This window comes from Ictidomys tridecemlineatus, chromosome 6 (assembly GCF_052094955.1).
Source record: "Ictidomys tridecemlineatus isolate mIctTri1 chromosome 6, mIctTri1.hap1, whole genome shotgun sequence".
Lineage (NCBI taxonomy): Eukaryota > Metazoa > Chordata > Mammalia > Rodentia > Sciuridae > Ictidomys > Ictidomys tridecemlineatus.
The window spans coordinates 119,268,205-119,281,408 of record NC_135482.1 but is presented as its reverse complement, the minus strand read 5'-3'; the positions used below and the strand labels follow the sequence as shown (position 1 = coordinate 119,281,408).

Here is a 13,204-nt window from a genome sequence, read left to right as displayed (position 1 = left end):
AATGCAGTAGCAAAGGGTAATCTAGTGACACCCTGCTGACCTTTCTCCACAAATGCATTGGAACCAGGTTGCTGGGGTTAGAATCTCAGCTTCACCACTTGGTAGTTGTTTGACATTAGGCAGGTTATTTAACATCTTTGTGCCTCGTTAGCAAAATCTAGATAATATCAAAATGAGGTGTTTAAATTTAATGTTCCTGTGCAAACTAAGATGTAATAAATATTAACTTTTATGTCATAATGCATTCTAAACTATTTTTCTCTTTCTCTCAGGCCACAAATCACAGGTTTTAACTGGATTTCGAAAACCTAGTGTTACAGAAACCAATGAAGTAGGAAGAAAAATCCAGTTCTGAACAGTCATTGAATCACCAAATATCTACTTTTGCAAGGAACTTCTGACACTCATTTTGCGAATCTCATTGTTTTTAAGAAGAGTACTATAAGACTTAGAGTGAGTTTGGTCAAGCTGCTTAGAATTCAGGAAAGAAAACTTGACCTTGATATAAGTATCAAGTATTTAAGGATATGAACCTAATGGATCATATAACTAGATTCTGGGAGGGTTTAAAGAATTGAGAAGCAGGCCACTAGTTCAGTATGTATAATGGATGGTAGAAAATTCACCAAGTATAGTGAATGCATAAAATAAAATTGACCAAGTATAGTGAAATAAGTATTTGGTAATTTTGATTATGCAACTCACTCTCTTTAAAAACTTGCACTATAATTCACATTTATAGTTCAGCCATTTGAACTGTACAATTCAATGGTTTTTAGTGTATTCATGAAGTTGTTGAATATTACCACAGTCTAGTTTTAGAACATTTTGTCACTATAAAAACAAAACCCCTTACATGTTAGCAATCATTCCCCATTCCTTACCACCACCACCCTAAGTCCTAGGTAACCATATATTTATTCTTTGCCTCTCTATATATGCGTATCCTGGATATTTCATATAACTATGACTGAATTCTTTCAATTAGCATAATGGTTTTAAGAGTCACCCTTGTGGCATATGTCAGTACTTCATTTATATTGTCAAATAATCTTCATTTGTATGAGTATTACACATTTATCCATTCATCAGTTGATGCACATTGTGTTTCCTATTTTTGACTATGATGAGTAATGTTGCTCTGAAATTCATGTCCAGGTTTTTGGGTGGACAACTGGTTTCAATTTTCTTGAAGAATATACCTTGGAGTAGAATTGCTAGGTCAAATGATAACTATATTACATTTTGAGGAACTGCCAAACTTTTCAAAAGTATCTACACCATTTTACATTCTTACAGCAACGTATGAGGTTTCCAATTTCTCTATCTTGTTATCACTCTTTTTTATTATAGCTTTCTGCCTTGTGTGAAGTGATATATCATTGTGGTTTTGATTTGCATTTTCCTGGTAAGTAATCACGTTGATCATCTTTTCATGTACTTATTGGTATTTTGCACATTAATGAAACTATATATACCATTCCTATGGTCATTTTATTAGTCAACAGACATTTGTTGAACAACTACTATGTGCCAGACACTTAGAAGTATTACAGTAGGTAAGTGAACACATCAAACCAAAATATTAGCCCTCATGGAACTTATATTCCACTTGGGGAACATAAAATAAAGTTAAATATTAGAATGTTAAGTGATAAGAAATGCAATGAAAAGAAAGGAAGAAAACTAGAAATGCTAGGAGTGAAATTTGCGTATTTAAACAAAGTACTTAGTAAAGCCTTATAGAAGAAGATGATGTTCAGATGAAGACAGGCAATAAGAGAGGGAGACAAGGAGAAAAAAGGCTGAAGAAATAATCAGCTCAAAAGCTGCAAAGCAAGAGGATCCACTCTCCCATAAGCAGAAAAGATCAGATTGTGTAGGTTCTTGTGGGCCATGATGAGGCTTTTACTCCAAGATCCTAAAGTTCTAGAGGGTTTATATAATGAAGTGACATGATCTGACCTTTATCTTAACAGGATGTTTAGAGATTCATGTGTGTCAGGGGAAATTGCCACAATGACTGGGGACCAGGAATACTAAATATTTTACAGCACACAAAATGTTAGTAGAAGCCTATCTAGGAAACACTGGCAAAGAAAAATAGGCATGCCTTGGAGATAAATTTAAGTTGACCCCTGCAATAAAGCAAGTCACATGAATTTTTTCCCAGTGTATACAAAAGTTTATACTGTAGTCAATAAAGTATGCAGTAGGATATATAGCTGAGTTGTATATATAGCTTGCTTGCTTAATATTTAAGGACCTGTGTTCAATATCCAGCACTAACAAAAACCAAACCAAAATAAAAAACTTCAGCTAAAGTGTGCACCAGCATTATATCTTTAAAAAAAAATGCACACCTTAATGAAAAATACTTCATTGCTTAAAAATGCTAATGGTCATAAGAGGTTTCAGAAAGTCATCCTTTTTTGCTGGTGGAGGATCTTGATTTGAGATTGATGGCTATTGACTGATTGGGGTTGTTGAAGACCGGGTGGCTTTGGCAATTCAATTTCCCAATAATACATCACGAAGTTTGCTCTATCCATTGACTCTTCCTTTCATGAGTGATTTCTCTGTAGTGTGTGATGCTGTTTTACCCACAGTAGTACTTCTTTCAAAACTGGCATTAGTTCTCTCAGACCCTAACACTGCTTTTCAACTAAGTTTATATCATATTCTAAATCCCTTAGGATCATTTCAACAATTTTCATAGCATCTGCACCAGGGAATGTTTTCGGCTCAAGAAACCACTTTCTCATCCATTAGAATCAACTCATCATCCATTAGTTTTATCCAGAAATGGCAGCAATTCAGTCACATCTTTAGGCTTCGCCTCCAACTGCAATGCTATTTCCACTGCATCTACAGTTACTTCCTCCACTGAAGTCTTGAACCCTTAAAGACATTTAATCAACTTCCAAACTCCTGTTAATACTGATATTGAGACAATCTCCCATGAATCATGAACATTCTTAATGGCATCTAGAATGATAAATCCTTACAAAAAGGTTTTTTATTTACTTTGCCCAGATCCACCTGAGGAATCACTATGAAGCTGTAGCCTTACAAAATGTATTTCTTAAATAAGACGACTTGGGAGTTGAAATTACTCCTTTATCTATATGGTAAAGAATGAATATTGTGTTAGCAGGCATGAAAACAACATTAATCTCATTGGACATCTCCATCAGCTCTTGGGTGATCAGGTGCATTGTTAATCAGCAGTAATATTTTGAAATGTTAATGAGCAATATGTAAAGTGGCTTAAAATATTCAGTTGTCATACAAGCCTTGTTATTGCATTTATAGGGCACAAACAAAGTAGGTTTAGTTTCATAGACTCAAGGACCTAGAACTTTTAGAGCTAAATGAGCATTGACTTCATCTTAAAGTCACCAGGGGCATTATCTCTAACAAGACAGTCTGTGCTTTGAAGTTTTGAAGCCAAACACTGACTTCTCTCTAGCTCTCAACATCCTAAATGGCATCTTCCAGTAGAAACTGGACAAATCTACATTGAAAAGATATAGTTTATATCGTGGCTACCTCTATCAGTTCAGCTTGCACTTTAATGCCATGGCTGTTGCTTCTTTCCTCAACTCTCATCAGCTGACCTCTGCTGGCTGCAAACTTTTCTTTGACTTCTTCCTCACCTTTCTCAATCTTCATAGAATTAAGAGTTAGGACCTTGCCCTGGATTAGATTTGGCTTAAGGGAATGGTTATAACTAGTTTGATCTTCTGTACAGACCACTAAAACTTTCTCCACATCAGCAATCAGAGTTCTCTGCTTTTTTATCATTCATGTATTCACAGGAGTAGCACTTTTAGTTTCCTTCAGAACTTTCTCATTTCATTCACAACTTGGATAACTCTTGGTCCATAAGTACTAGATTTGGACCTGTCTCTCTTTTTGATGTCTTCCTCTCTGAGCTTGACCATTTATAGCCTTTGGTTCCAAATAGAAAAGATGTTCATTTCATTTAGAGGCCATTATAGAGTTATTAAGTGACCTAATTTCAATATTGTGCCTCAGGAAATTGGAGACCTGAAAGATTAGTGGAGCTATCAGAACATGGCATTTATCAATTAAGTTAGCCATTTGATTTGGGAATGTTTTGTGATGCCTAAAACAATTACAGTGATAACATGAAGAGTTATTGATCACAGATCACCATAACAAATATAATAACAGTGGAAAAGTTTGAAATATTGTGATAATTACTGAAACAATGTAGACATGGGATGAGTATGTGCTGTTAGAAAAATAGCGCTGACAAACTTGCTGAATGCAGAGTTGCCACAAACCTTCCATTTGTAAAAACCATGATATTTGTGAAGTATAATAAAGCCAAGCACAATAAACACAAAGTATTCCTGCAACAGACAAGAAGAGAGTACTCCTACAATCCAGGTGAGAAATACAGATGACATGGATTAGGCAAGGGCAGTGTACAGAAATCAGAGGAATCTGGACATATTTTGAAGGTGTAATTGACAGGAATTTCTTACAAATGGAATGTAGGATAAGAATAGGAGAACTTTGGTCTGAGCATTAGGAAAAATGGAGCTGGAACTGATTGAAAAGAGAAGGACTGAAGGAGACATCAGTGGGGGGGAAGAGTGCAGAATCATAGGAGTAGTCAGACAAAAAAGTTTGAGATGTGTTTAGACTCACAAGTGAGCATACTCAGTAAGCAGTTGGAAGTACAATTGTGCAGTTCAGAAGAGAGACTTAAGTGGTGATTTAAACTTGGGACTCCCATCAGGCCAGATTCAACAAAGAATGATTTAGAACTAAGAGACAGGATCTAGGGCTTTCCAATAATAGGAAAACTGTAATGGGTAGGAAGGAGCAAGGAGACTTAGCATGTCCACTGAGAAAGAAGGAGAAAGGATTAACTGTTAAGAGAAATCTCTGGTCACATTATGAAGCATAGTTGGGTGGAGCATTGAGGAGAAAGCCTGACTGAAGTGGGATCAAAGGTTAGAGGGAGTCTGGCTATTATGATTTATGTCTGAAATAACCAATCCTATTGGTTACAAACAAAGAACAAATCGCAAAAACAATGACTTGAAGACTGTAAAAATTACAGAATGGAAGGCAGATTGGGGTAAGAAGTCAAAACTTGAAGAACACTGCAGGGGCAATTGCCCGGGGTTGTTTCCTCCAACCCTTGGTGTGTGTTTGTTTTATTTGTTTTTTGTTTATTTTTTCTCCCTCAGTTTTTTGCCTCAGTGACTGACTGATACAATTTGATTGAAACTCCCATAGAAACTTTTCAGTCTTTCTCTCCAGAGGGCTGGGTAAAGGAGCCCTTCTGGATTAGAAAGTGTGTGTGTGTGTGTGTGTGTGTGTGTGTGTGTGTGTGTGTGTGTGTGTAGAAGACCTGAGGAGGGAAAATTACAGAAGGAAATTCAATAATTCTGTATATGAACCTGCTTAAGTTTCAGATTAACCAAACCATGCATTGTGCAGAGAAGACCCAAGTTATGTAGCAAACACAAAAATGAACGTAAACAATGGATTAATTTATTCTAATTATACATGACAGTAGAATGCACTTTGATACATCATACATAAGTGGAATATAATTTCTTATTCTGATCATACATGAAGTAGAATCACACTGGTTGTGTAGTCATGTATGTACACAAGTTAATAATGTCTGACTTATTCTATTATTCCTACCCACCCTCCTCCCTTCCCTTCACTCCTCTCTACCTAATCCAAAGGAAACAATATTGTAAAGGGAGGGCCTAGAGAATGGGAGAAAAATCTTTACCACATGCACCTCAAATAGAGCATTAATGTCTAGGATATATAAAGAACTCAAAAACTAAATATTAAAAGCAAATAACCCAATCAATAAACATACTAGACGATAGATTCTTAGTCAAGTTCTACCAGAAGAGCTAATGCCAATACTTCTCAAAATTATTTCAAAAAATAGAAAAGGAAGAAACACTGCCAAATTCATTGTATGAACCCAGTATCACCCAGCTACCAAAACCAAAGACATTAAGGAAAGAGAATTTCAGGCCAATATCCAATATTAACATAGGAGAAAAAAATTTTAAGAAATATTGGCAAACTGCATTTTGAAACACATTAAAGAGAGTGCACCACAATCAATTGGGTTTCATTCGAGGGATGCAAGGTTGGTTCAACATGGAAATCAACAAATATAATTAACCACATGGAGTTAAGAATCACATGATTATTTTAATAGATGTAGAAAAACTATTTGACAAAGTACAGCACCCATTCACATTTAAAACACTGGAAACTAGAGATAGATAGAACTTACCTCAACATTGTAAAGGCCACATAAGAGAAACCCAAGATCAGCATAATACTGAGTGGAGGGGGGAGCATTTTCTCTAAAAACAGGAACAAGACAAGGATATCCATTTTCACCACTCCTATTCAACATAGTCCTTGAAATCCTAGTCAGAGCTGTAAAGCAAGACAAAAGAAATTAAAGGGATACAAATAGGAAAAGAAGTCAAATTTTCTTTGTTGTTGATATGATCTTATATTTAGAAGACCCAAAAACACACCAGAAGACTTCTAGAGCTGATAAACAAATTTAGGAAAATAGCAGGATACAAGAGCAACATACATAAATTCATCAATTTCCTATATTCTGATAATCATTATCCACTGAAAGAAATTAGGGAAACCATTCCATTCACAATAACCCCCCAAAATAAAATACTTGGGAATTAAGCTAACAAAGGAGGTGAAGGACCTCTACAAAATCTATAGAACATTGAAGAAATTAAAAAATAAGACCTTAGAAGATAAAAGGATTGCCCCCAACACACATACTCATGTTTTTGACTAGGCAGAATTAATAATGTCAGAATGGCTATACTACCAAAAGCAATATACAGATTTGATGCAATCCCCATCAAAATACCAATGACATTCATGGAAGTAGAAACAGCAAGATTCATTTGGAAAATCAAAAGACTCAGAATAGCCAAAACAATATTTCTGATCGCAATGAGTGATTCTGGAGTCATCACAATACCAGACCTCAAATTATACTACAAAGTTACAGTAACAAAAATAGCATGGTATGACACCAAAACAGATATGAAGACCAATGGAATAGAATACAAGACATGGAGACAAACCCACATATTCAGTTATCTGATATTAGACAAAGGTGCCAAAAACATTGGAGAAAAGGTAGCCTTTATAACAAATGGTGCTGGGAAACGTGGATATTCATATGAAGAAGAATAAAACTTGACTCCTATCTCTCACTCTTTGCACAAAAGTCAACTCAAACTGGATCAAGACCTAGGAATTATACAGAAACTCTTCAACAACTAGAAGAAAATGTAAGCCCAACACTCCAACACATTTTATTCCACAGAGTCAATTCAACAGGAATCAACTTCCTTAACAAGATTCGTAAGTACAAGAAATGAAACCAAAAATCAACAAGTAGAATGGCAACAAATTAAAAAGCTGCTACACAGCAAGAGAAACAAGAATTAAGAGAACCTACAGAGTTGGAGAAGATCTTTGCCACCTGCTTCTAGGTGTAGAGTAGGGCATTAGTATTTTGAATATATAAAGAACTCAAAAAACAACAAAACAAATGATAATCCAATTAATATACGGGCAAAAGAACCAAACAGATATTTGTTAAAAGAAGAAATAAAATAGATTGGGCTGAGGTTGTGGCTCCGTGGTAGAGCACTTGCCTAGCAAGTGTGAGGCACTGAGTTTGATTCTCAGTACCACATATAAATAAATGAATAAAATAAAGGCCAATCAACAACTAAAAATATATTTATATAAAATAATTTTGTAAAAAGGAATGCAACAGATCAACAAATATATGAAAAAATGTACATCTGTAGCAGATAGAGAAATGCAAATCAAAACCAAGTTTTAATCTCACTCAAGTCAGAATGACAATTATCAAGAAGACAAAAAAATAAATGTTGGCAAGGATGTAGGGGAAAATGGACATTCATGCATTGCTGGTGGGACAGCAATTTGGTGCCATCACCCTGGAAAGCAGTATGGAGATTCCTCAGAAAACTTGGAATGGAACCACCATTTGACCCAGCTATCCCACTCCTCAGTTTATACCCAACGGACTTAAAATCAGCATGTTATAGTGACATAGCCACATCAATATTTATAGCCGCTCAACTCACAATTGCTAAACTGTGGAACCAACCTAGAGGCCCTTCAACAGATGAATGAGTTAAAAAATGTGATATATAACTGGAATATTTCTTGGCCTAAAAAAAGAATAAAATTATGGTATTTGCTGGTAAATGGATGGAGCTGGAGAATATAATGCTAAGTGAAATAAGCCAATCCCAAAAAACCAAAGTCCAAATGTTTTTTCTGATATGCAGATGCTAATTCACAAGAAGGGTGGTGAGGAGGGTGACTAGGAAAGAAAAGAGTTATTTAGATTAGGCAGAGGGGCGTGAAGTGAGGGAAGGGGGTATGGGAGTAGGGAGGATAGTAGAATGAATTAGACACTATTACTCTATGTACATATATGATCACATGACCAGTGGGAATCTACATCATATACAACCAGAAAAATGAGAAATTATACTCCATATATATTGATATATAATAGTGCAGTATACTGATATGTACAACTAATTAAACAGATAAGAAAAGAAAAATAAAAGGAACTATTATCTTTCACTTTAAATGCCCAGGTATGGGCTGGGGTTGTGGCTCAGTAGTACAGCGCTTGCCTAGCACACATGAGGCACTGGGTTTGATTCTCGGCACCATATATAAATAAATATATATAAAGGTCCATCAAGTCTAAGCTGGTCAAATTGCTTTGTTCCTATCTATTTTGAAAAGTCAACTGAGTTTCCTCAGGTATCACTCTTGGGAACTTGTGAGCAGCCTCTCTTCTGGCAGGATGGGTTAGGGTCTTGTTGACCATGTGGCTTCCCTTAGAAGCATCAGAGATATCTCCCTCTCCAATGACCCTCCATTTTGAAGCAGGTGCACTGGTCAGCTTTCTATTTTTTTAGGATCTCATTGATCCCCCTGATTGGGAGATCATGTGGCCCAAAGTTGCAAAGCCCTTAAAGAAGTCACCTTGTTCCCTGGGTTTGAGCTGACCAAATATTGGCTATTTTCTTCTTGGCCCTTTTACTTCCTTAACTTTAGTCTCTAAGTTTTGGTTTTAAACATCTAGCAAGCCAGTTTCACCAGTCTTAAAGTAGGAGTACTGTGTTTTAACTTTAGCATCTATAACTTTACAGTCATTATCCCTTCCATTTAATTAGGGTCAGTGTTAGTACTGAAAGTTAGCCTTATATCCTGTCTGTCCTGTGGGTGATGGCCTGTTCTCTCAAATTAATTCAGGTTGTTATACTAGAAGTTGTACTTTTGTAAGGCACTAACAGACCATAGTTATAAAGTTTACAAGGAAAATACAAAATGAAATTAACAAGAGTAATAACATTTAGTTCATGTAATAACTATGAATCAAGAAATGTATTTTTTTTGTACCAAAGATTGAACTATTACCACTGAGTCATATCCCCAGCCCTTTTTATTATTTATTTATTTGGTTTTTGAACCAGAAATTGAAGACAGGGGCACTCAACCACCGAGCCACACCTCCAGCCCTATTTTGTATTTTATTTAGAGACAGAGTCTCACTGAGTTGCTTAGTGCCTTGCTGTAGATCAAAGGTTCAGGTGGCCACCTATCCTTAATGGCTATCAGATTTATTTCCAACATCACCATGTCTATGTCCTTCTTAGGATTTTGTGAAAGGAGATTTTTTCCAATGTATTTGAGAGCTAGCCTTTGAAAAATTGGCCTCTGAACAAAAACCTCTATATTTAGATAAAATAAGACTGATTAGAAAAACATATTAATTTACATGCACAGAATCAAATGTGAATTCAACCTGAAATCATAAGCTCAAAAATATAGAAATTTAGCCTGGTGTGTATGCCTGTAATCCCAGCGGCTCCGGAGGCTGAGACATCAGGATCACAAATTCAAAACCAGCCTTAGCAATGGCAAGGCACTAAGCAAATCAGTGAGATCCTGTTTCTAAATAAAATACAAAATAGGGCTGGGGATGTGGCTCAGTGGTCAAATGCCCCTGAGTTCATTCCTGACACACACACACACACACACACACACAAAACCAAGAGTTCTAAAAAATGGTGCAGCCATAAATCATGCAGAACATCTCCATCAGATCAGAGTGCACTTTGGGGTCAGATTAGGCTCAGTCCAGATAGTTAAAGAAATTGAGAGTCCTGAAATCTTCAGGTAAAGATTCTCAAGGTAAAGAAGACTTAAGTATATGAAATCATTCTATTTTTCCTCTCTGTGCTGTAGTGTTTATGGAGAAAATTGTTAAAAAAGCAGGTGGTAGAATGAAAACAGCAGATAAGCCATTTAGGTCCCATAGCAGCTTGAATTTAAAAGAGACACCTTTTTCATTCCCTTTGGTATCAAACTGATTTTGGATAATTGCCTCTGTAGCTTACATTTCAGATGCAAGTTTTGAAGAGAGAGAGAGAGAGAGAGAGAGAGAGAGATCTGACAGAAGGCTAACAAGGAAAGCTGCTGTTTTTGAGCATGAGAGGCAAAACCTCATAATAGGGAATTTTAACCATTGTTTTATTTTGTGAAAATCAGTCTCTTAAGCTGTGGTGTTATAGTTTGTTTCCTCTGGAAACCATTTTCTATTCCCCCAGTCGGTAATGAGGCAAATTGGATGCATAAAATTCTCAGACATCTCTTTTTTCCAATCATGATTATGTCATTTCCCAGACCTGGCACAGAAGAAAATTAGGTGCTTTTTTGAGCATGTGGGGGTCAAACTTATCCCAATTTTTCAGTATTCAGGCTAGTGGTGGACCTGGCATAACTGTTGAAAAAAAAATGAAGCTTCCATTCTTTTTGTTAGGGACATCTCCCTAGATGAACTTCTGACAACCAGCAAACCCTTCCCTGACTACTTGGTTCTGCTAGATTTATTGCTGTCTCACCAGGGACAATGAACAAGGTTCCTGATTGTCGAATGACAAAGATCCTCTAGGATTCAGGAGTGTTCTCCAGCACTGCTTTGATCAACCAGTCACATAAGATACCCTATTAGGGCTGATGGGAGAGGTGGTGGCAGGGGAAAAACCTTTGAGATTCACTGAGGAGTCACCCAGGACAGAATGTTACAGTTGTTTTGATACTTTGTTCATCTTTCCATGAATCTCAAGGCAAACTGGGATTAGGAACACAATGTACTGATACCAAATATTCTCTGAGCCTGGATAGAACAGTGAAAATGGCTTTGGCAAAACCCAACATGCCTGACCTGCAGGACGTGTAATTAGAAGCTGCCAAGACTGACAATCCCCTCAACCAAGCCTTATAGAATGGTAGCTTGCACTAACTGCTTTTAATTAGCTGGCAGGTACCATTATTGTCCTGCAGAATGAAATACACAGGAAGGTGCACCTCAGAAAGATATGAAGTGTGGAGGAGCTTACCTCCGTAATGATCCTGGTTGAGCCCCAAGCTGATGATCTGTCTTGAAAATCAGGATCAGGTCTTCATTCCCCTGGTGTTTAAGATTAAATACACACAAGAAATGCAAGCCAAGAACAAAAAGTAGATTTTATTGCAGCTCTTGGAGACTCATTGGAGACTCCAGAGTACTGTATGGCTTTATCTTTATAATTCCATTAGCAGGGAAGTGAGATCTTGACCAGTGGGCAGGGCCTCACCACCCATAAGCTCCTCCTGATTTGGGGAGCAGAGATATGAAATTTCAGTCTATGCCAACTGATTGTTTTAGTTTAATCCTTTTTTTAAAGTATTAATGGTTTGCAATATAACAAAGTTACACTTTATTATTTTATGTCACAAACAACCCCTGCTCCTGTTACATCAGATGGAGAACCAAATGAGAGAGAATCCTCCAGAAAGAAAGGGACCCAGAACTGGTACCTATGAGAATGACTTGCCCCTTTACAGATTTTAGGTTTAGTTTCTTCTCATGCCTACATGACCAAAAGGCAGGAAAAGAGCCTTCCAGAAAGTGATTGCTTGTGTTGGAAAGTGTCATCCTTCCCCTCCCCTTCACAGAGGTATTAGCAAAAAGTTCCTTTTCTTTGATAATCAGCTATCTATCTTATGCCCCTATTTCAGTTAGTTGGGAGACTGGAAGGATAAATGGATGGATGGATGGGAGGATGTGAAGTGTTTAGAGAACTGTGTGATACATATAATAAATTACAACTGTATACCTCAGTTGTCTTTAGAGCATTTAAATACAGTATTTTCATATACATGAAAATAGGGCTCCCGGGAGCAGCAGACCTGGCATGTAGCCAGTATTGTAGTGAGCGTCAACCGTGAGCAGGGCCTGGCTTGAGGAAAAGTGGGGAAGTGACTAGACACAAGAGAAAGCCCTAGGCACTCAGGATTGGAGACCCGCACAGTCTGGGAGGAGGAGCTGCTGCACAGTGATTGGTTCCCGTGTATTGAGAGAAGCTTGGCCCGGTGGGCACAGCTCCACCTACTGGAAGAGAAGTTAATCAAACTCTAAGACTGCATTTATTAATTTATTTATCTGTTTTTTTTTTCATTTTCATTTTTTTGTTGTTTTTTAAATTTTTAAAAAATTTTTATTTTTTTTAATTTTAATTTTATTTTTTTCTTTTGTCTTTTCATTTCTTTTCAATTTCCTTATTCCCCCTTCCTTGAATTCTACTTGCTTACTCTCATTCTCTTTAGTGACTTCTTCCCTTCCCTTCTAATACCTTTCCTCCCAAGCATCAAATAAATTTATAGGAGTAACAGTAACTCAGCAGTCAAACAGAACAAGAAGTAACATGAGCAGCATGAAAAAGCAAGGAAGAAAAGGAGTACAAACAATGCAAGACAGCCTAAATATTCAGTAGGACCTAGAGGCATCAGAAAAATGGTCAAATAAAGAACTCAAGGAATACCTTAGACAGATGGAATGGATCCTTAAAGAGGATACGAGACAGCAAATTCAAAAAGTGAAAGAACACATTGAAAATGAATTACATAAACAGATAAAAGAAGAAATTAAGCATCTTTATCAGGAGAGAGAGATTATAAAAAAAATCAAACAATAATTCTAGAAATGAAGGAAACTATAAAACAAATTAAAAACTCAAATGAGAGTATC

General features: G+C 36.6%; 1 protein-coding gene across 2 annotated transcripts in view; it reads left to right on the top strand.

Moving 5' to 3' along the window:
* Nup58 (nucleoporin 58) overlaps positions 1 to 2,547 on the top strand; it is a 50,732-nt gene extending 48,185 nt beyond the window's left edge. For both annotated transcript variants that reach the window (XM_040281319.2, XM_040281318.2), the window contains one exon: positions 273 to 2,547. In XM_040281319.2, coding sequence (XP_040137253.1) covers positions 273 to 355 — 83 coding nt within the window. In that variant the 3' untranslated portion in view covers positions 356 to 2,547. The remainder of the gene's footprint in view (positions 1 to 272) is intronic.
* The last annotated feature ends 10,657 nt before the right edge of the window (positions 2,548 to 13,204 follow it).